Source organism: Agelaius tricolor, unplaced genomic scaffold, assembly GCF_023055355.1.
Source record: "Agelaius tricolor isolate 1412-34295 unplaced genomic scaffold, bAgeTri1.0.p SCAF_17, whole genome shotgun sequence".
NCBI classification, from domain to species: Eukaryota; Metazoa; Chordata; class Aves; order Passeriformes; family Icteridae; genus Agelaius; species Agelaius tricolor.
The window spans coordinates 18,063,813-18,088,095 of NW_027269277.1; the positions used below are offsets into that span (position 1 = coordinate 18,063,813).

General features: G+C 41.4%; 1 protein-coding gene across 1 annotated transcript; it reads right to left on the reverse strand.

The window, feature by feature from the left end:
- Positions 1–7,815: 7,815 nt before the first annotated feature.
- Positions 7,816–17,160, reverse strand: LOC139597108 (homeobox protein CDX-4-like). The gene is made up of 3 exons (XM_071442075.1): positions 16,728–17,160; positions 11,698–11,843; positions 7,816–8,022 (listed from the first exon to the last, which is right to left on the reverse strand). The coding sequence occupies exons 1-3, from the start codon at positions 17,158–17,160 to the stop codon at positions 7,816–7,818; spliced, it is 786 nt and encodes a 261-aa protein (XP_071298176.1).
- Positions 17,161–24,283: the final 7,123 nt, after the last annotated feature.

Sequence of the window (24,283 nt, forward strand, 5' to 3'; positions counted from 1 at the left end):
CTCTTGTTACTGCATTTATAACTCCGCGCGCCTCCCTCGGGTGCGCTCGCGCCCTTTCCCGCCTCAGGTGCGCGAGGGGCGGCTCCTGAGGGAAGGTGAGGGCAGCTGCTGATCCTCCTTTACTTGAACCTCTTTTCCAGGTGTGTTTCTGTGATGGTTTTAATAAAAACAGCCGGGTAGCGCTTTCCGCCCACCCCCTCCTGTTTTTGCCACTGTGTCGCTCCCCGGGGCGCCTGAGGTGAAGATGAGGGAGGGCGGGGGTTGTGGAGTTTTTCCAGAGTTTTGGGGTTTGTTGGTGGGTTTGGAAAGTGAGTGATGGGGTGGTGAGAGGGAAGAGAATCTACACAGGAACAGCAAAAAATTCTCAGAATACTTCAGGGGAATGCCCCCATCAGCACACAGGTGTAAACTATTATTGAGATAATAAACACTTAATTACTCACCTACTGCAAATGGAAAATAACCTAAAAACTATTGGTGTTCCTAATTGCAATAGAAGAGTGAAAAACGATATTATGAGGGGGGTTGGTCCTCCTTAGTGTTAACGTAGCTCCTATGAAGTGTTGGCTCTGGTGTGTGTACAAATCAGAATTCCTGACCTGCAGGTACTCTAAGGAATGAGCTCGCCTCCTCCTGCATGAGGTAAAAATGGGTCTGAATCCCTGTCTGTCGTTTCTAGGAAACTACTTCCCTCATGAATCATCTTTATTGTTTTTCAGGAGTTTCTAGACTGCAGAAAAATGCGGATGACTCGACAGTGAAAATTTTTGTTGTCTCCAAAAGTAACATTTTATGAGCTGCAGTTTTATCACTGCTGCGTGCTCTTACTTCAGCACATTATCCATCTTATGTGGAGCTGCAGGTAAATCATATTCTAAGCTAGACAAAAAAAAAAAGAGAGACAAATTGTTATAAAACAAAATTTTGTTCTCCTATTTTTGTCAAAATACTTTTTTCTTATTTAGTGTTGAACGTTGCAGTAAATTGCAGAGAAGGTAAGTAATTGACCAAATACTGAAAATACATCCTGTTTAGAAACATGATAAAAAAAGAGAAAGCTATTCTATACTTAAGGAACTGATACTTTTTTCTGCTCATCTTCATCTTTATATAGATTCATACCAGTGAAAATAAAGTGTTGAAACAACTGAAAAAAGTTATATATAGGGGTATTAATAAGGTACTGGTCTTTATTTTACTCTCAGTTAAATTCTGGATGTTTGCCTTAACTGGTGTGGAAACGAAAAAGGTGAGTGTTGTAACTGAGAGCACTGGAAGAAATGATAGTTCTGCTGCTGTGCATTTACATTGTGGGCTTGAATTTTCAGTTGAGGTTGTTTTGTTAGATGGCTGCTTTGGTGACCTGTCTGTGGGAGAGGCCATCCAACCACAGAATGGTCTGGATTGCAAGGGGACTGACTTAAAGCCATGGCAGGGACACCTTCCACTCTCCAGGCTGCTCCAAGCCCTGTCCAGCCTGGCCTTGGACACTTCAGGGCTCACATGTCTTCAGTGTTTTTCTAATAAAAATGTCTTGAAACTTTCTCAAGAATGGTAGAGCAAGGGACAAGCAGAATGTGTGCTGGAAAGTGGAATAAATCCCATGGACTTGTCTGCAAGGATGTTCAGCTGTCACAATCAGTATGACAGTGGTGATACTCAGCTGTTAGGGTGAGGTGTGGCAAACAGGAACACATTCAGCACAGTCTTGTGTTTCATTGAAAAACCTCCATTTAATGCAAGCTGGGTTTGGATTTAATAACCAAACCAATGTTACAGACATTTCAATGGACACTGTGCCAGAAGGACACATGAGATGTGTGTGGCATTAAGCTCCAAAGCAGGTAGTACAATAACTTGCTGAATTGAGTGTAAAATGAAGCATCACTTGCTGTGTGACCTCTTTATGATGAGTGTCTGAGGTGTTAACAAACCAAGAAAAGAAATGGTTTTTATTGGAAAAGGTACTTTGCTATAGCAGCTTCATATTTAACAACTTGTGCTTTTAAATAATAGATTAAAGTCAAAGTTTAGCTGAAGTTGCAACATTTTTTTTTTTTTATGTGTATGTGTTTTCTCCCCTAGGAACAATGACCATCTGGGTGAAAATAGACTATTTTAGAAAAAACACCTTTTGTGTCCCATGTCTGTATTTAAAGAATGTCTTTTAGTATTGGGTTTGAGAAGTGAATACTACAGGGAATTTTGTCAGCATGACTCACAAACTTTAGGCCTTCAAAGGAAGAAATGGAAGCTTCATTTTCAATACTTCCTTAGGATCCTGTTTATTTGATGAAACTCTTATGCCATAAAACCAGAAAGATTTGTGAAGGATGATGGTCTCTGGCAATGTTTATCCACACAAATCACTTCCTTTCTTGGAATCAGAAGTGTTCTTATCTAGAGCATGAAACACAGAGCAGAAATCCAGGAGTTAAAGCAAAGCACAGTATTAAATAAAGACACTGTTGGGAGAACATGGAAAGGGAATGTTAATGTGGGCCTGAGAGATTCTGAGTCTTCTTCCAATGTCCTGTTCCACACAAATCACCCCCACACAGGCATTCTTCAGGAGGAAGAACATACAACAAGGGATGTCAGGTTGGCTCTCAGAATTCCCTCATTTCAGACAGGAAGAGCTTGTTGGATAATGGGAATACACTCTTGGAGCATGTATTATAAGGCTGGTGGACAAACCCTCATTAACTAATGCAAACTAACCCTCATTAACTAATGCAAACTCTTGTCCCAAGGTGGTTTGCATCTCGCTGCAGGTTCCCATTATTTTGTTCAGAAGTAGAAATGTGGAATTTAGGCAGATGTGGATTTGCTCATTTGTTGAAGAAAGGCAAGCCAAGAGTTGTGTGTGAGGTTCAATGAAACTGATTTTGTGATACCAATATGTTCTAATGTCTGGAAGGGTTTTGGCTTTGTGCAGGGGTCTGCAGCTCTATCCTGCCTATACTGAAATTCCTGATGTAGATTAAATTTCCAAAATAATTTAAGTTTCAACAGGTTGTCAAGTTTCTGATCCAGGGTTTTGGTTTTTTTTGATCAGGATGACTACTCCAAACAGCCAATTAGGGGTTTAAATTATTCTGTCTTTGAAACGGAATATTGTGAATATCTTATGAAAATAAGATTTTCATCTATATGAAACTGATATTGTAAATATCTTATTATGAGGTACTTTCCCATTTCTAGTCCAAGCTATCTGTAATTAAGGGCACATCTGTATTTTTCTTTATTTTCTCCTACTGATCAATATTTAGAAGTTAATTACTAAAGCAAATTGACTGTGGTGCTGCACTGAGTGTCAGCAGGAGCAGGTTGTGCCAGAGGCCCTTCTTGATGAAGTATTTCTGGGCAGTGGGACTGAGGAGGGCACTTCTGCCAAAGCCTTGGCACCTCTCAGGATTCTCACAGAATTGAGATGATGCAGATAAATGTCAGAAGGGATTTCCTGCCTGCTGGAATTAGACAGTTGTGTGATGGCAGGGTTTTCTTTTGACATCAGCATGGTGTTAAAGGGGCTCACTGCCTTCAAACTGGAACCACCAGTCAATCAGCTGAATCAAACCCTGATGGTTTTCTATTTACATACACAGAAAACAGGAAACTTTGAGAGCTTGGGGAAGAGACACACTGGGTGCAAAGGATGGCATTTGACTTATTATTTTAATTGCTTAACAGTGCTAAGGGAGCGTATAACTAAAGTCCCTGGAGCAGTCTTCAAAGGAAGAAAGACAAACACTGAAAAATGTTATTTACAGCCTTTAGTGTTTCATCCATGTAAGTACAAATTTAAATACAGGGGCTGATCCCATCTGCTGAAGTTTCTCCTTCACAGGAGCAATGCTGAAGAGTCAAACACAGCTGCCCAGAAAATGATGCTGGAGTGCAAGGGCTTTGTCTGTGGTGCCTCCATGCAGGGGCACATCCTGATCTCGTGTTCCCGTGGGCTCCTGCCAGCCTGGCCCTTTCAAGTGTGCCAGCATGAAGTGCTCCATTTATCTTTTGGTTTGGGATGATGTTTGCTGGCTCATGGCATAGCTGCACTGCTGATAAAGTCTCTAAAGCCTGCAAGAGGCAGGGTAAGGATTTTCTTGGAGCTGCTTGCCATTTTCCCCTCTCTCTGGCTGTCCTGAGGTGACTTTATGATACTGTTATCCCCAGCTGTCTGTTCATGCTGGATATTAAGTTCTGCACCTCTAAAACTAGTTCAGAGAACCAAGGGAGAAAGAAGAAGCTGCACTTTCCCCAGCATGCTTCTCCCAGGCTGGGTTGGCTGCAGCAGACAGCAGGAGAGAGCTCTCCTTTGCTTTTTAGTGAGCTTTTTTGCTAGCTAAGGCAGAGAAGTTCCCCAAACTGTGGTTTTTCTTTTTCTTAGAACTGTTCAAACCTGCTCTAGACTAAAAACCCAGAAAACCACCAAAAGCTGACCCCTGTAGCCCACAGGGCCCAAGACATTGCATTCCAGCAGCACAGGGACTCATAACAGACTGAGTGAGCTGAGCTACACCTCACAAAAAAGACTTTCCACATTTGTCATGTCTTCAAAACAGCAAGAAGTTTGGTTGGTTTGTGTTGTTCATTTTTTATGCTAGTAAATACTTTACTTGTTAAATAAATAGGGTTTTTCCACTTTTCTCCAAAGAAATCTTTTCCCAAACTAATTAAAAGAAGAACTACTTAGATTTGCTTTCTAAAAAAATAACCCAATTCAAAAGTTTGCTCCAAAATTTGCCCTAAACCAGGACACTGGCTTCTCAACCTCCTGAGCTGATACTCTGACTGCTGTTAATCACTCTCTGATGGAGTTTACTAAAAAATATCCTCATTAATAAAATAATTTAATCATTTTTTCCTTAGATTCTTTTGAGAAACAGCTGTGCCACTGCACTTAGGCTGAAAGGGACATTATGATCCATATTGGGGGTAGTTATGCATAGCACCAGATAAGAGGAATGACTTCTTGACTTAACTGTAGTCAGAGAAGATAATCTGATCCACTCTGTAGGCTTAGAGATAATTTTCTAGTAGATGAAAGAGATTCTCCCCTAAATATTTATTAAGATATGCTTGGGATACATTTAAAACACATCTGATGGAGAAAATTCAGGATTAAGATCGTGAGAAAGAGTTTTTATTGACAAGACTGATATTAAACATGCCAGAGGAGGTGCTTTGGATCCCATTCAACTCTAAGAACATCTAAAATGGGCTCCATTGGAGTGATGCCTTTAGCAGCTGGGCTTGTTCTGAGTGCAGTCAGTGCCTCCTCTGGGCAGTTTGTCAGGGCAGGGTGGTGTTTCCTGACTGCCTGGAGCTTGGTTAGAGCCTGCAGGGTGATGATTTGAATATATTGAATGTCAACCTGGTAAATATCTGTGTTTTATTTCAATTCTATCATAAATGAGGAGGGAAATCTGAAGCAATGCATTTCTAATACACAAATATAATGAATGGTGTGTTGTGTGTTATAGCTGTACTTGCCATTCCTCCTTGTTGATATAAAAATTGATCAGAGAATAAAATCTGAAAACTAGAAGTTTGCTTTCTCTCTATTTCTGTGCCACTGCTAAGCCTCACAAAGCCCTCTCCTGGTTTCCATAGAAATGGCCTGTCTGCTGATTCGAGGTAAAGGTTCATTTCCCTTTTTTCTTGTGTATCTAAAGTCTGAGTTTCCTGAGAGATTATTTTATCCTCTACATCCTTCATGTATAGAAGGGCAACCCAGGTAGAGGGACTGATGGAACAGGGGAAACTTCCTCTCCCAAGGAAAAAAATCCGGATTTATTTCACTGAAGAACATAGAAAAAAGGCTTGTGTGTGTCACATTGCATTTCTGTGGATGTGAACAGAACCAGCTGTGTGTGTGCATGTCCCACAATGTGCTCTTGCTCCTGTAATGTCCCTGTGATCCCACTGGAACATCAGTGAGCAGATTTAGGAGATCCTGAGTTAAAGCCATGCAGATGTAGGCTCAATTTCTCACTGGGCTGAGTTTTATAACTATTTATGTACACAAGATTTTCTGTTTACAGTTTGTTTGCATTAGAATACACCCATGTCTTTGAACCATATGATAGGAGATGACTAGAAAATATATTGGGGAACCACCCACAAAATGTTTACAGTAAGGCCTTAATCAATGTTACAGGATTTCTTCCTAGTTTAGTTTGAGACATTTATGTCTACAAAGAGAAAATTCAGAATTTAGTTCTGGTGAGTGTTATTCTTGTAACTTCCAACAGAACTGCTTTCCTGGAGTTACTCCAACAGAGTTATTTTAAAATAAAGGAAGAATGATGAGGCATATCCTCAAATTTGCTATCTAGTGTTTTGAATCCAGATGCTGAGAGCTTTGATAAGTTCTGTCCGTGGTGTTCAGTGCACTATCAATGCTCATTGACACAAAGAAAAGCAGAATTTATTCTGCTGGTTCTGACAGCAAGAGTTTGATGTTGCTGAAATATGTGATGCATGATTTTCATAATGCTGTTTTCTGTTTGTGCTCTGCTTTTTTCCCTTTTTATTACCTTTGCTCCCCTTGACATTTGCAGGAATATTAAATCTTCCCAATAGAGCTGTTTACTTCTATACTAGCAAAAAGGTCATCTTAAGCAATTCTAAAGAAAGAACAGTACTACAGAAGGGCTTGGGGATTTTTTTAGTGCTTTGGGTTTTCTTTCTGCTTTTGCCAGACTCATCACTTGTGTCTCAGATACCATTGCTACCTTCTCACCTGCCAACATGGAGCAGTAATTAAAGCAAGCCCCACTGTGATCATGTCCTTAATTTGTGCTCTTTCAGGGTGCCCATGAAGTGAACATTTCTTTTGTGATTGCTCAGCTGCAGGTGACAGCTTCAAAATACCCTCTTAGCTACTTTGGGAGAGTTGTTCTCTTCAGCCCCAAATAAGTGTCAGGGATAAAATCAGTGGCCTGAGACTGTTCCTATTTCACTTCCAATGTTTAAAGACATCAAGCCAATTCTTTATTTGCTTTTTGGTGGTTTGCTTGTAGTAACAGTTCTGTTTCCATTCCATTTGTGCTTGGATTTTTGAGCAATAATATGTGCAATCCTAGAAGATTGAGGTAATACTTGTCTTCCAAATTTTCTGGCATTTCCTAATGTATATGAGAAATTGCTGCATTTCTTACAGTGGAACAAATCTTGGCAGGTTTGGTATATTCTGTATCTGTAACTATTGCTTGAATACAATTCCATAGGACAGAGATGATCTGTGTTATTTAATTAAATGCAGTATGTGGGTATAGCAACATTATGATGTTCCTTGAGCATTTAAAAGTGTTTTAAATGGTTTTGTTGTTTTCAAAAAATAACATCCTTTTCCGTCCATTTAAGTGTAAATATTTATTAACATCTACAGTTTCCTCTAATGATATAAATGGAACAAACCCATCACACCCAGATGGTTATACCTTCTGCAATAGGACTCTATTTTATCATCAGTTCTCTTTGTTTTCTGTGTATATGGATGATCAGACTAGAACTACCTGGACTGAATCTTCAGCTGTATCATTCTGTGTGTCAGTGTCTGAAGCAAATTACCTGCTAGCAAAGACACCGAGAGATGAATCTTAGCAGCACAAAGTCCCTGAGATTTTTGCAATAATTAAAACATTTTGGTTATAGGCTCAGATTTCCTCCTTAGAAATCAGCACTCTGAGGGCAGATAAATGAAAATGGTCCCTTGGGAAGTTGAGTTGCCAAGGTGAGGGGTGGCAGTGGTGGAGAAATCCATTCTTGCTTTTCCTTTTCTTCCTGTTTTGGTTTTTTTCCCTCTGTTCATTCTGAAACTATGACTTGATGAATGTCATTAGGCTGTAATCCATTTATTCCATGTGGTGGTGGGAACAGAGAATTTGACAGTTCATTTGGACTGAGTGAACCAGAGTCACTCTGAGCTGAGCCCCCGCTGCCATCAAACTGTGAGATTTTCTTCTTGATCATTTTTCTCTCTTTTGCTCGGCGATTCTGGAACCAGATTTTCACCTGGGGCATTATAAATGATACCTGATTAATTCAAAGTGCTGCTCAACCTTTTACAGTAATCATAGCAATGGAAATGTAGGTAGGTTCAAAAACACTATTTAAAAAACCCAAAACCCAAAGCAAACAAACAAAAAGCCATGAGGAAAAAAGCCCCAAAGCTAAAACCAAACCAAGAAACCCTCTACCAACCAAGATACTTAAATTGTGCAGTGAAAAGTTTTTGCATTATTCTGTATTAATTTTTGGCATAATAACCAATGGAAAATTGATTTTTTCTTTCTTGATTTCTTTTTTTCTTGGGCCTTTGGTGCAAAGTGAACACATTGTGTTCTATTTAGGAACACAGAAATCCATGAACTCATTGACACTAAGGCCACAGAGTTCATCATTTCAGCTTTGCCACTGTCATAATTTAGGAGATGCAATTATGGATTAATTGTGAAGATTTCTTTATTATCTATGTTACAGATTAATTCAAAACCAAGTAGTGAGGGTTCTTTTTCTTCATTTATGTTGTGAGTGATTTTTGTGAGTGTATATATTCTTATATATTTAAAAGTTTTGACTGTTTTTATTACTGGAATATATAGTTAAACATGCATTTTACAGATACATATGTACTGTTATGTGTATAAATAGATATATCAGCATTACTTAGACAATTTCCCAGGCTCAATGTGCAGGTGAAAAACTTATCTGTTTAAAATCTACTTTAAGTATCTCTATTCTCTTTCCTTATGTGAAAGTGTGAATGAGGAGGAACTTGTGTTTGTGTTTTCCTGCTTGCCAACTGTGTTCTTAATTCACAATATTTGTTACAGCTTTTAAGGTGTGTTCAATACCCTACAATATAGAAAGTTGTACCCTTGCTTCGTATTAAAAATCTCAGTGATTTATGTTTATTTTTTACTACCTTGCTGGTAGTGGCATTTAGCTTTGTCTGTCCTGTGGAAATGCTGATCAGTTATGTATTTTGTCTATATTCTACTAGAAGGAACTTGACAGGTGAAAAAGGGGTGGCATTAGGAGCAGCAGCTCTGTAAAAGGAAACTGCTGGTTTTCTGCAGGCTCACTGGTGACTCCAGGCATGTCTGTGTTCTAAAACTTGCAGAGCACTAAGGTGAAGGTTGCAAATCTCTCATAATTGCAGTTCTCTGAAAATGTTCCAGTGCAGCTCTATCCTACTGTGTGACAAACTCAGTCCATCCATGATAAACTTGGGTTTTGTTGTTCCTGCCTGGCAGCACTCACAGTCTGTGCAGTGCACTCTGTACTGTTTGGGTCTGGGACTGAGCATCACTGCACTAAAATATGTTTGTAAAATCCCAGTGCTTGATCCTAAAACACCACAGATTGTCTCTGCATTCCTACATTTCCAGCCTCCATTGGCCCCTCTTTACTCCCCGCTCTTCCACAGACTGAGTGCAGAATCAGAGCAGGCCACTGAAAGAGGAACATTTTAAGAGACCTGAATGTGTATATTTAGAAAGAACAAAAGCTTGTAAAATTCTAAGAAGAAAGATCTCTAGTTACTATTTACCTTGGGGCAATAATCTGGTTTTTAAATGAGGTGACTAATTCAGTAGCACCAGATCTGCCCTTCTCCTCCAGCTGTAGCAGAGCCATTGAAATTCTGGAGGCTTGGATCCAGCAGTTATTATTTCCACACACTGCAGAGCTGTGCTTGAGAGAAATGCTCTCCAACACAGGGATTTTAGGGAATTCTCATCCTGAGTTCCTCTAGTGTGTGTATGAACATGGCTAACACGGCTCCTGTGCCCTGCTCATCCTTTATCCAGAACAGACATTCAAGGTGTACCAGACAGGAGTGAAGGCAGAGTGCTCTCCAAGGGAGCAGCAATCCAAGTATGGCCTTGAGCATTCCCTGGATGGATGGTCTTGGCTACACACAAGTGGCAAAAAGAGAATCCTGAGTTGAAAATCCAAGGCTGTAAAACCTCCCTGAATATGCTGAAATCTGACAGAGGAAGAATGTGGCCTGTGGAACTTGTGGCAATATATTTGTAGCAAAAAACCCCCTAGGTATCTCATTGGATTGAGTTTTAACTTTTCTTTCTTCCAGCTGAAATATATCAAATGCTTTGGATTTTTTGCTGGCCATTACTTGGTGTGATTTCAAGAAGAAATAAATTTATGAATGTTGTAACTCTTGGGACCATAGCTAAGACCTGTTAAGCTGAACTGTTTCAATTCCAGCTGGCATCAAGCTAGAAAGTAAGAATAACTGCTTTTTAAAGTATGAGTTAACTCCTAATGTTGAGTTCCATATAACTGCAGGGTTCTGTCAAATGAGTCTGTTAATAACTCTGGGGCTGTGTAATGGATTCTGTGTGTATGCAGAGAGGCAGGAGGTGGCTGCTGCTGTGTCCCCTGGCAGTGCCTGGGCACTGTGGGCACACCTCAGGGGTGCTCTCTGTCCCTGTCCCCTGGCAGTGCCTGGGCACTGTGGGCACACCTCAGGGGTGCTCTCTGTACCTGTCCCTGTCCCCTGGGTTAGGGTTAGGGTTAGGCAGTGCCTGGGCACTGTGGGCACACCTCAGGGGTGCTCCCTGTCCCCTGCAGTGCCTGGGCACTGTGGGCACACCTCAGGGGTGCTCTCTGTCCCTGTCCCTGTCCCCTGGCAGTGCCTGGGCACTGTGGGCACACCTCAGGGTGCTCCCTGTACCTGTCCCTGTCCCCTGCAGTGCCTGGGCACTGTGGGCACACCTCAGGGATGCTCTCTGTACCTGTCCCTGTCCCCTGCAGTGCCTGGGCACTGTGGGCACACCTCAGGGGTGCTCTCTGTCCCTGTCCCCTGGCAGTGCCTGGGCACTGTGGGCACACCTCAGGGGTGCTCCCTGTCCCCTGCAGTGCCTGGGCACTGTGGGCACACCTCAGGGGTGCTCTCTGTCCCTGTCCCCTGGCAGTGCCTGGGCACTGTGGGCACAGCTGAGGGGTGCTCTCTATCCCCTGGCAGTGCCTGGGCACTGTGGGCACACCTCAGGGGTGCTCTCTGTACCTGTCCCTGTCCCCTGGCAGTGCCCAGGTTCTGTGGGCACACCTCAGGGGTGCTCTCTGTCCCTATCCCCTGGCAGTGCCTGGGCACTGTGGGCACACCTCAGGGATGCTCTCTGTCCCTGTCCCTGTCCCCTGTCCCCTGGCAGTGCCTGGGCACTGTGGGCACACCTCAGGGGTGCTCTCTGTACCTGTCCCTGTCCCCTGCAGTGCCTGGGCACTGTGGGCACACCTCAGGGGTGCTCTCTGTACCTGTCCCTGTCCCCTGGGCACTGTGGGCACACCTCAGGGGTGCTCTCTGTCCCTGTCCCCTGCAGTGCCCAGGCTCTGTGGGCACACCTCAGGGGTGCTCTCTGTACCTGTCCCTGTCCCCTGCAGTGCCTGGGCACTGTGGGCACACCTCAGGGGTGCTCTCTGTCCCTGTCCCCTGGCAGTGCCTGGGCACTGTGGGCACACCTCAGGGGTGCTCTCTGTCCCTGTCCCTGTCCCCTGCAGTGCCTGGGCACTGTGGGCACACCTCAGGGATGCTCTCTGTACCTGTCCCTGTCCCCTGGCAGTGCCTGGGCACTGTGGGCACACCTCAGGGGTGCTCTCTGTCCCTGTCCCTGTCCCCTGCAGTGCCTGGGCACTGTGGGCACACCTCAGGGGTGCTCTCTGTACCTGTCTTTCGGAGAGTCCCAGGTTTGCTGCGAGTTCTGACTTCCTCCTGATTGTGATGTATCTGTTGCAGTGAAATTCCTTCTCTAGTTCCAGTCTCTGGTGATCTGTGTAAACAACTCGGTACTTTTCTTTTGTTCTTGTTTTACCTGGTTAGAAAAGAAAGATTATTCATATATTGAGTTGGATTTTTCATAGCAGCTTGCAAACATCTCAGGCATTTCCCAGACATTACTGAAACTACAGGATACTTGTATGGGATTGTTTGCTGTGGTACAGAGAAGGAATAGAGGTGCAGGGTGAAGTAGCAGATTGTTGGTTACCATAACTGTCTTTCCCTCTTTATTTCCCTTCTCTCTAAAGATATATTTAAATGTGAAGCTCTTAAGTGATAAACACCCTGAAGCATTTTAAATAATTCACAGCAGTACATAATTGGTGCTGGCTATATTAATCTCAAAGGGGTTTCATTGCAGTGCTCAGTGAAGTGACTTCTGTGTCTATGAGAGCATAAATACCCAGGATTTCAAGACTGAGCTTCAGTCCCAATTTGTGCAGTTGTACCGTGGCCTATTTCTTTATCTGAGTTTCCAAAGATTGCTTCTGTAGCACAAAGGTATGTCCTACTAGAAATGTTGAAATGTTTTTGTTTTCTTGTGGCCATAGGATAAATTTAGAAGTTCAATAATAATTGAATGTACTTTCTCAAAAAGGTCCAGTCTTGCAAGGTGCTGAGTGCCTGTAGGATATTCCTGAGGGTTCTCTGTGCTGGGCTTCCCTTTAGAGTTGGAGGTACTTGACAATTTGTAAGATGAGGCAATAAAATCTTGTAAAAGGATTACAGGATCATCCTCTCTCTAATGCATAAAAGAAATATTCTTAGATATATCAGTTAAATACTGTTAAGCGAAGCATTACTAAATGTTAGAATGTATCTATCATTTAATATCATTTTTAAGCAATTCTTCATGTAATAATAATCCAGAGAGATCCGTTTTCAACTTATTTGTTCTCCTTTGCACTTTCAACAACCAACTAGATAGTTTTCCTTTTTTCTTCTGATCTTCCCAGTTTTTTTTGATGTGAGTTTTCTGGGACAAACTGTAGGACAAAGACTCCTTTAAAGTGGTTCCCTAAAATCCATTGAGGTGTTAAGATGAAGCACACGCCCGACAAGGAGATCTTATCAAGAACCCCTTTCACATTCAGAAACACAAGCCAATTGGTTTGGAATTTACAAGCCCTAAACAAATGTCAGACGCTTTCATCTCAGCAGAAGAAAAAGGGACAGAAATAGATGAAGGAATATTTTTTTCTTCAGTTCTCTTTACTTTTGGACCGACACCGAGGACAGACTGGGATATTTTTATCTGAAGGTAGACATAGCTGAAATAAGCATAATTAGGGATATTTTCCCAAATCCTCTGCCACTTCAACTTCCAGCATAGAAGATTTTCCTGCCTAAATTTGCAGGACTAAATCATTCAACTAAGTTTACTTTTTTCATGGTACAAATCGTTGGCTTTGAAATATTTGCCCTCAGTGATAGTTCTAATGCTAACAATAGTATAGATATTCAGGTTCCTTGTAAACTGAGGGCTTAGAGGGAATCTTTGAAAACAAGTTAAAATTCAACAAGGTTATTCCGGCCTCACTATAATCAGCAAATATAACCATGATTTGAGGGGGTGGAGAAAAGGAGTAGTTTTCCCCATTCCCCTTGGTCATAAAATTCACAGAGTATTTCTTCTGAAGACAATAAAGCTGGGAGAAGGCCTCTTTATTTGCTGTGAAAATCATCACCCTTTCCGGCAATATAACTCCTGAAGAAAAGAGGGAGAAGGAAGAGACAAGGCTGCATATCAAAGCAAAAAGAAGTGTTAAAAGGGTCTGTTGCCTCAATATGACAGATAGGCCTCAAAACCTCAGACAATGTAGGCCAGTGGAAAATAGATGTCACAACTAATTTACAAAGAAAAATAAATTAGCATTAAAGCAGGGGCCTGGCCTTTTTTCCTGCTATTCTGTTTTGCTTTCTGGCCATGTTTCTGCTGTTCTGTAATCTGAATTACTTGTACATCACAGCTTGTTTGAACAAAGACATAAAATGTCTTGGCTATGGTTTGCAAAAAATCCCGTGGCTGAGCTTGTAACATATGAAAATCACGTTGGTCTTCTGTTTAGTCCTGTTAAAGTCCCTTCTCAGAAAGAGATGAAGTCACTCCCAGATGAAGTTTCATATGAAGTTTTAAACCCTTTTTCTAGGCTTTTCAGTAAGTTTTACACTTTGAAGTTTCTCTTGCTCTCAGAAAATACACATCTTACCCTGTTGATTACACAGAGTTTAGAGAATAATTGGAAGTTCTGCTCCAGCATAACTGAAGTGGATGGCAGATTTTATCATGGATTTTCAGTAAAAGCAGGATCAGACTATCAGGAATTCCTCAGATGTTCTTTTCCTCACTTGGAGGGCCTGACTGGGAATGTCTCTTTACCAAGCCCGCTTCTGTTTTTTTAAAAATGTCTTATTGCCTTGTATATTTGCAATGTTTGTGTGTTTGAAGTAAAACAAAGGTTGGTTCTGAACATACAGTTATGGTCCTTTAGCCAGTTTCATTTCAAATCACATTTTATCTGTTGAAAGGACAGAGTACTTCTGTCTTTGATCTTGTTTTATCCTGAAGATTGACTTGATCAGGTAAATTTTCATTTCACTTTACCTGCAATTGAATATTTTTGGTATCAAATGCGAAATAAGAATATTGAAGCAGAATGTAATGTATTTAATAGAGTCTAAACAGGGAGGAAAAATTCCCACTGACATCTCCTCACTCAATAATTCCCACTGTTTTTAGGACAGTATTTCAAGAGGCTCTCTCATCTAATGAGATGTGCTGTGGTTTCTGTTCCTCCATTCTACTCACATGCACTGATGTGTGTACACACCGGTGGAGTTAAGGACATACACACGTTTATGCATAGAAATGTATTTGTAGAGTTTAGGGCTGTCATTCTGGGATTTTAAAGCAATGAACTTTATTAAGCAGTGATAACATTGAAGGAGAGGAACCAGTAGCTACTTTGATAACCCAAATAACATTATGGCAATAAGGAAAAACAGCAAGTGTGTTTCAAAGAGGGGTTATAATGGCATCAAGTCAGTTTTCTTCTAGAGAAAACACTGATAAGGTGGTACAAAGCAGTTACATGCATAATTTTAGCCTTGTAATTTATTTGAATTCTCTTCCATTTATCACAATTTTTTTCTGTGACAGGATTAAAATTTCCAGGTTTTTTTTTTTTTTTTTTTTTACACCAAAAGCTAAATCTCTTTGGTACTTTTCTTGTTTTGAACTATTACCATATTTGTGCTTCACTCAAACCATATCTTTTTTAAAGGTGGGTTGATGTCTTGAGCTCACTTCTGTGAAGTCCTCAGCTGTTTTTAACACTTCAAAGGATTGGGTTTTAGGAATTCACAGCCTCAGGACATGCAGCTACTGATGGGCTCTGTTCCACCTGTCCTGAATGGTTCATAAAGTATTTCAGAATGTGTCTAAATCCTGTGTAAGAGGCACTTTTGAGACTGGAGATGAATTTAGGCCCAAACCAGTGTCTCTGAATTGCAAATATATTTTATAACTTTGGTGCATGAGAAACCTTTCAGGGTCTTCCAAGAATGTTCAATAAGTGTAAAGCAAGGATTTAGATTTTTAAGATGTTTAAGAATGTTATTCTTTAAGAATGCCCCACATTGAAAATTCAGTGCCAACATGGCACAGCCAGGGCTGCCTCGTTGACATTCAGTAGTCTCAGCTGAATTTGATCTACACTCAAGTCTTGCATCACTTCTACACCTGGCAATCTCCAATGATGTTAATGAAGTTCCTGGGATTTACATGAGTATACAGAAGGGGGGACAGCAGACTGAATCTGCCTGGCTTTGAAGGCCTTTGTAGAGGCTCCAAGTGGCAGGAGAGCATTGTGATATCCTAATGTTCACCAGGCATTTTATATTTAGTAACAGAGGCAAAACAATGTGTGTCTGCTTTATAATTAAGAAACAATTAGCAGGCTAATTTTGCTCCTGAGTAATAACCATTTGAAGGAGGATTCTGTCTCCAGCAGCAGTGCAGATTTTCTGCGTTTTCTAAGATTGCTCCAATTGTAATTACTCTGCTTTTTTGAGCATTTCTTTGATGCTCCCTAACACACACTTATTACTTTTAACCTGAAGCACAGATTCAGCAAACCTTGCTACACCCAGTTTCCACCTTGGGAATATACATGGAAGGGTTCATCTGGAGGCAAGAACAGGCACATCAGTGAGTGCAACTTGCAGAAAAGAGATTTTTAATTGTGTAAATGTGGAAGCTGAAAAATTATGGCACGTAAGGAAAGTAAAGCTGATGTGAAATTAAATTAAAAGGAAGCTTAACCAAGGAATTATGTGATCTGCAAACAAAATAGTCTATGCTGATTGTTTGAGTCAGATTGCTTCTTTAGGAATATTTGTGCTCACCTGATAAATCTAGGCAGAAAAATGTGAGACACAGGAAAATTGCAGAAAATTGCATAATCACTGCAGTTAGATCAGAGCATGTGGTTTTCTTTATAATTATTGAGAAGTCTAAAAGGTTTAAAAAGATCAACCTGATTCTATATTGATATCTTCCCTGCAGCACAAAATAACTGTGTAGTATTTCTGTCTGTAACTGTTAAATATTGCTGCACTGCTCCATAACACCTCTATGATTATCGTGTTTATCACACAAAATGCTTTCCAGGGTGTTCCAACAGGGATCCCTGGAGCTGAGACCACATCAGCCATTCCACTACAGCAACCACAGAAAGACTTTATGGGAGAAAGTGAAACTAGCACAAATTTAGTTAAAACTGCATTAAACAGCAGTGGGCTAAATAAATGTCATAAATGACCCACCAACCTATGTGCTTCAAGTAAAGTTAATTATTTCTAAGTTCAGTGATAGCAGAAGATGCTTTCTGAGGTTGGAAGTTGAATTTGCACTCACCAGCAGCGTTGGTTTGCACGGTTTTCCTCATCCACTCATAAGAGCTGTGCCTTTGGCTGTTGGGAGAGATTTGCTGGGCATGAATTGTATCTACAGGAGGTAAGGGCGCAGCAGCAGCAGCGGGGTGCAGGGAGCTGTAGTCAGCAGAGCCGTAGGAGCCCTGGCCAGGGGACGAGCCATTGATGTGGGCAGCGGGCGCGGCGCTGGAAGGGCCTGGGCCGTAGGCGCTCCAGTCCTCGCGCTGGGGGCCGTAGTGGGAGCCCCAGGCGGGCGCCGGCTGCCCGTGGCTGTCCAGGGCTGCCACGGGGTGGTATCCCATGTAGTCGGAGTAGGACGGGGCAGACACGAAGTTCTGCACGGGCAGGCTGTTGTTGGCCCTGCCAGCTCCTGGGTACATGCTGGGCTCCTTCTCCAAGAGCGAGCTCACGTACATGGCTGTCCCAGCTGTAAACACGGCGTCACAACATCTTGGTCCTCAGTGTCTTCTTTTACTGCTCAAAAATATTTGTGTTTGGTTTTCTCTAATAATGCCACTCTGCTTGCAATCTTCTACTTCATCCTCTTTTATTATCAACTGTGTTACCAGGTGCTGGTGGTAATGGTTTACCAAGATCTTGTCTGACGTCAGCCCAACTGCCTGCCTCATAATTACATTTACATTCAAATGAAGGGCTGACCAACCCCACCTTGCTGCTGGTTCTGGTGCTTTCTCTTTCAGAGAACTTTTATCTATCCTATTATCCTGCCCTGATATTCAACAGTGATCCCAGTCCTGTAAGATGATGCAACAGTTGCTTGGATTTGTAACTTAAATAGTTAAGTAAATCGACTTTTTAAAAAGAAATTAGAGTGGTAACTATTATAGCAATGTTTAATATTCTTCTTGTCTGAAACCTTTATTTTGTCAGATATTATCAATCAACAAATAAATCTGTTACTCTCTTAATTTCTCATATAATTTAAAAAAATCTCCTTTTTAGTCTTTAATGGATACAGTCAATTTGAATAACTGTAATTCAATAACTTCAAAATATAGAGAGAGCACCTTGTAAACAGCATGTCTGGAGTATAAGCGTCTCAAAAATGCTCCTCACATTGTTGATGTTTGTAAGAGGTTTTCCAGAACGGGAGACTTTAAAGCTCTGACTGTAAGACACATGTTCACACTCTCCCCATCCAGAGTGATTTAAGAGATCCCTTCATCTGGTGGCCGTTGCAAACTGATAAATTTTAAAAAGCAGACAATAAATCTTCCTAACAAAGATGGTGCCAGAAGTACAAAGAAAATGACTGTAAAAAGTAGTGAAAAAAAGTCTTTGATTAGGCCCAGGAATATTGTTGGCTTCTGTTTCAAGCCAACCTTTATCTGCCTGAAAGGAGGCTGGTTCCTTCCTCTGAGGCTGCTGGCTATAGTCTGCTTCCCTTGGCAGCTTGGCCCGGGGAAATCAGCAGGGAGAGACATCTGGGTTGTTAAGTTTGTGAATCAGAAGTGCCCTGATGCTGCTCTGTGACACACGGATGCTCCCCGGGTCGATGTTCGTGTCCCTCTGAGAAAAATTATTCTGAAAGTGGCTTTATATCCTGTTACCAACAGCTTGTTATTAACAGGAGAACTAAGCCACACCCTAGGACTTTAGAATTGCCTCTCTGGGTAGTGTAGCTGCAGTTTGTGGAGTGAATTCGCTGTATTTTTATTTTGGATGGGTTTCTTTGCAATGAGCTATTTGTAGGGGCTATGCTTGCAAAAGAGGTGCAAATTACAATGAGTTGTTTCCCTTTACAGAGGTGTGGCTTTTCATTCAGTATCCTTTGTATTTTGACACTGCTCATATTCACACATCCCTTCTAATTCCAGCACTAAAGGATTCTAAGTGTGTACTTACAGACAGGAAAGATATTCCTCTTCTCTTTAGGACTGGGCTTTTTGGGGAAAGAATTTGTACTGAGAAGCGTAGCAAAATCTTTGTAATTAATTTTGGTATATTCACAGAATTCTACATTAAACGTTGGGATCCTCAGAATGTTGAGGCAAGTTGCATGGGATAGTGCATGGAAAAAATAAGATCTTCTGTAGTTGATGTACCCTTGTAAAAATCAACATTAAAAATAAATGGAAAGATGCTCTTTTTCCCTTTATCTTGAAAGACACAGAATTGTAACACAATTGTTGAGAGCCCTCAGACTTTTTAGTACTGAATGTTATCCAAATTAAAGAAGCTGTGTTTCCTGTACCTTTGGAATATTTGTCCTGTTTGTGAGCATTGTCCCCCAGTTAAATTCCCCTGTATTGCTGAGTGCTGTGCAGGGCTGTCAGTCATAGGCAGATCCATAGCAGGGGAAGGTTTCAGCTCCATTGGCTCCATGGCATCAAGGGTATCCATGAGCATTGGCTGCTCAGAGATTTCAGCTCAGCCCTGATGTCTGACTTCCCCCAAACACACCATTTTCACATCCCTGTGAGTGATGTAATCTCATATGCTGCAGTAGGTGATGGGAACATTTTAAATCCCTGGGGTTTTTTGGGATGTCTCTGCACATACCCCCAGAATTTCAGTATCACCTAATCATATTTTTTGTATCTCAGAGCGTTATCCTTTATTCTCTGTTCTTCTTTTATCTTTTGTTTATGCTCCTCCTTTCCCTTTCTTGTTTTGCCTGTTCCATTATCTGAATTTTCTTCAGTTCTATTTCGATTCTTTCCAGAAGATAATTAGATCAAGATACTCCAATGGCAATTTGCTACACTGATTTGATATCAGCTAACAATAGTAAGCTTTGAATAAGGCATTTTGTTTAAAAAGATTTACATAGCAGGATAAGATTGCTGAGGAGGACTGCAGATTTTTAACACCAGTGTGAGAATAAGATAACTAAAATAGCAATGTTCAAATGATCTGCTCCCTGGGTCTGATATCTCCTATTCTGTGTCACAGAACAGGGTGGAGATATTAAAAAGGAGCTGTACCTTTGCATGTTGTCTTGTAGTTTGAGGCCACCAAAATTTTGGGGTAGTTTTCTGAGGGCTAATTGACTGTTAATCCAAGTCTGCCTTCCAAGGATCATTTCTTGGCCATGCTCAGCTCCTTCCTGCTCAGCATGTCAGCAGCTTCAGAGACAGAACCACTGAGCCTGCCTTCAGTGCAGTAACTTAGGCTGCACTTCCAGGGATGTTTCTGGTGGGCATTCAGGGAGTACAAAAAAGAGAGGGAAAAGTGAACTGGTGAACTGCCATTGCCTTGGACTGTGTGTGGGAGGGCAGTGGCTGCAGCGAGGGTTTGCTGTGCTGCTGGAACATGGCCCCTCTCTGGACACTCTGGGGTGGTGGGGAAGTGAAAACAGTTCTGAGGCACTGGGCTGGACATCCACAAAGCTCAGCCATGTGCAGTCTTGTATTTGCAGTGTTTTCTGCAGAAACAGAACAGATCTGTGTGGCACCAGCAGCAGCAGTGCTGTGCTCCTTGGCAGAATTCAGAGAGATGGATTGCCAGGAGAACTGAACTCCAAGGTTGTTTCTTTAATTCACCCATTCAAATGCCAGGTGTAATTTATCTACTAAACCAGTGGCCATGGCAGTTGTCTCTGTGGTTGTTAAAGTGAAGTTTTATGTGTGTTAAATCAAATGTACTTTGAGATCTTTGGGGAAGAAAATTTTCAAGTTTTCTAACAAGTGGTTGATGAAAAACTATCAATAATTACAAGTGTGGTACTCACCACTGGAACTCTAAAGGGTTGTTTGTACAGGCAGTGGAGATGGTGCACTATTGTATAAGAGAGCAATTCCACCCCAGTAATAATAACATAATCACAAATGTGCAATTAAGTGTTTTAATGACAGCTATTAAAACTGCAATTTCAGGACTACTGTTACTTTAAAACTTGCCTGTAGAACGATAACTTGCATTAAAGGTGTTTACAACTCTGATAGTTTTTATTAGGAACCCTTACTCATAAAATTACTCTTCCTTTTATATGGAGATAAGAAGACAATAATCTGTCTGTCTTTGGAGCGTGAAAATGATGTGAAATGTCTCTTGTTTTGGAGAATCAAAAAGCAGGTGAGCTGAATGTGCCCCTTTGTGGCTCAGGTTTGTTTTCTTGCCTCCACATGACCACTCCAGTACCACTGCAGGCTCAGGAATGCTCCTAGCTCATGGTTTAGAGCTGAATGCTTGGAATTTCACGCTCAGGACATGGTTAGGGAGCTCTGTATTGCTGATTGTTCTAATGCAGTTTTTTGGAGGTGTTACTGACCCTGTATTCAAGCTGGGTTTGCATGCACATTCATTCCTCCTACAATTCTTAGGCAGCAGTAGGGATCTTGAGGAAAGGTCAGTCAGGACATGGTTTGCTGTCAGCTGAGGGCAGTTCTGTTGGGGAAAAAACCCAACTAGTGATGAAGGAAGGCAGATGGGTTTAAAATCTTAAAATACAGCTAAAGAGGTGGCTTTTGCTTTTACTGAAGCTTCAACAAACACAAAGCTTCTGAAATTTTTATTTGCCCTTTTAAATTGGGCTTTTTTAATATACAGAACCCTACTTAGGTCTCATTTTCAGGGCTTGAAATGCAAGCACGTGCACGTGGCAGATGTGGCACAGCTCAGAGAGCTCAATGAGCAGTGCTGACTGAGCTGTTCTCACTTGCTGAGCTGAATTTTCTGGGGAAAAGGAAGAAGGGATATAGCACAATTTCAGTTCTGCCCTGTGTCTATGATCCCTACTGGGGATCTGCTCTCCACAAGAGAGCAACAGAAGAAATAAAGATGCCAGCTGTCTGTGAAGCCTTCCTCTATGGTATTTGGTTTAATTTCATGCTCTGAAGTTTTGGTTGTTAACAAATCCTTTTGAAAAAATGATGAAAAGTGGCTGGTAGAGGGCTGATTGTATTTACCCTTCTCTCTACCCCATTTCTGTTTTTCTAACTGCTGCGAATGACTTATCTTTAATTTCTAAATGTAAAAATGTGTTTTATTAATATATTTAATGGATAACCTGCATCAGTTCTGTCAGGAAAGAATGGTCTGAAGCTAAAGGAGGGTCTAACCATTCTGAAATTGTAATGATTGAACTTCTGCTTCCAAATCAATACTGACAGAAATGAGAGCATTCCTTCCTGCTCCACAAGCAGCTTGAATTCAGCAGGAGTTACAGAGCCTGTGTGTGAACCCCAGGCTAAATCAATTCTTTAGCAGAAGCATGAAAATGAGCAGCAGCTCTTCGGTTGCCATTGATTTGGTGCCTTCCCCCGCAGTGCAGGGCACTGAGCTGATCCCTCCTGCCCAGGTGTGGCTGGGTGGCACTGCTGGGTGCTCCCTGTGAATCCTGCAGCCATTATTTGGTGTTGGCTTTCCTGCAGGAGGTAACAAAGCAATCGATTGCCTTCCCTGTTTGCCTGCCAGCTGCAGCTTTCTGGTGCTGCCAGCCTGGCATTTCTGCCCCACAGTTTAACTCTGGGCTTACTGTCCATGGAGGGTCTCTGCTGCCTCAGAGGGACTCTGTTGAACCTTGGTTAACCAAGAGGTGTATCTGAATTAATCCTCTCCATTTATTGGCAGACATTTACTAACAGGGTTTTTTTTTAGAGAATTGAAAGAATTTGTGTGCTTTGTGTATGAAATAGCTGGCAAACACTTTCATCATAAAACCTGTGCATATTTCTTTAGCTGGTGAGTTTTGCACAATATTGTGTCCAACTAACATCCAGTGCCATCTGAAATGTGACTGTGAGTCATTTTCAGGGATGTGTCATTTCAGTGCCCCTGGACCGCCCCAGCAAACCAAACACAGGAGCTAAAAGAGAAATCTGCTTTTTCATTTTTATGGGAACATCCACAATTAATGTATTTTTGAAACTCCTCCTTGGGTAGAAGGTGACACATACTTGATGCTCTCTCGTTGTCCCTTAATGATTGCATAACCCTAAGCGGGAATTGAAGATTTTGTTTTAGAAATATAATTCTGAATTGTATATTTTGCTTAATTGCCAGAAGATTTGGTTGAAGGTGCTGTTTGCTTGATTTTTTTGTACCATCTAGATCACAGTTCTAACTGGGAAACAGGGTTTAAAGTTTAGTGAATTCCTCTGAAAATTGGATATTCCTTGATAGTTCTTTTAATCACAATTAGGATTAAGGGCTTAGATATTCCTGTGATGTAGCCTAAGGTATGCTTTTCTTCTTCAAGGCACTTCCCTAACAACCAATCAATCTTCAGAGTACTCTGCTTTAGTGTCCTGAGTTTTCAGATGTGATAAAAGTGATGAGTTATTTGATATACCCAAAGTCAGGAAGAAAGTGAGTATTAGCCTGAGGATGGCACCAGTATTTCATAACTCACAGTAAATGCACCCAAATAATTTCAGCTGATTTGTCTGCAATTTTCTGCCTCTCTTATTTTTATTTGGACAGAGTACAGCAAGTTAACAGCACTGCACAAGCTTCTTAGAGAAAAATCACCTCCTTTGGGATTTGGTGGGCAACTGTTTAAAGGATTAGAGCCCATTGGAAATACTTAACTGGAGAGGTTGCTGAGAATTCTTACAAAAAAACCTAACTACTTAAAACAGCCACTGGCATAACTAGAAGGTTAATAATCTCTAAGGTATTGCCCTGGTTTATAGATACTGCTTTTGGAGCAATAAATTTTAACCTTTGAACATGTGCTTCTGCAAATAAAATCCAGCCTTATTTTGTGTACTTAACAACTTCTGATTGGAAACACATAGCAACCTATAGCAAGCATGCTTTCAGCAAACTGGAGCAGAAATGAAGCAGATCTTCAAAGTGGTCACTTATCTTCCTCAATAACTCTTCTACATGTAAACAAGATAAACCGGGTCGTTCTGCCAGATCCCACTCTCTTTGAATGATGTTTAAATAATTTTAAAGAGAAAGATGTTGTGTTCAGAAACATTTCTTCAAGTTCTTCCTTGAAGTACTTTTTTCCTTTTAGAAATGTTAATGTGAAATTAAGCTGTGTCATGAAAATGGGATTAAAATAGGTAGCTGTGGACTTGATTCTGCAGAACCCTGGGGCCAGGCTTCTGATCACTGAGCTAGAACTAGGTCTTAACTTAGAGTATATCAGTGCAAAATACAAAGTTTCCCTCTGTATTCTTACCTTTTGAAAGTCTAAATCTGGGGTTTTTTTAATTGTTTTCTCTCTAGTCTGCAAGCACAATTCCATTTAATTGGCCAGAGTGAGGATGCTTTTCCTATTGAAGCTTTTCCAGTCTCTGTTAAGTTACATATCTGTGTATAGATCTCTGACATTTCCCTCTGCCAGCACAATGGCTGTGCTGTGTATTTCCAGTGGGTTCCTCTTTTGGGTAGATCCAATGGCTCTTTTTTGGGAGAGCAGTTTGCTTGCAATGCTCATTGATGAGGATGGGAAATCCCTTTTGTTCCTGTGTGCTCTTTGTCATGTTCCTCTTTTCCTACCATGTAGAAATCAGTTGAGACTTTCTGTTGCTGAACTTTGAGTTGCAGCTTTTTCCTCTCCTGTGTTACCTGTGCTGTTGGCAGCAAATGGAGCACCACTGTGACAGGAATGAGTGGGAA

Excerpts from the sequence above, each read along its gene's own strand:
- LOC139597108 (XM_071442075.1), bottom strand. The coding sequence starts at position 17,160 with ATGTACGTGAGCTCGCTCTTGGAGAAGGAGCCCAGCATGTACCCAGGA. Across the intron at positions 11,844-16,727 it reads CGTGCAAACCAACGCTGCTG|GTAAAACAAGAACAAAAGAA; the intron begins GTGAGTGCAAAT and ends TTTTCTAACCAG. Across the intron at positions 8,023-11,697 it reads TGGGACTCTCCGAAAGACAG|GTGAAAATCTGGTTCCAGAA; the intron begins GTACAGAGAGCA and ends ATAATGCCCCAG.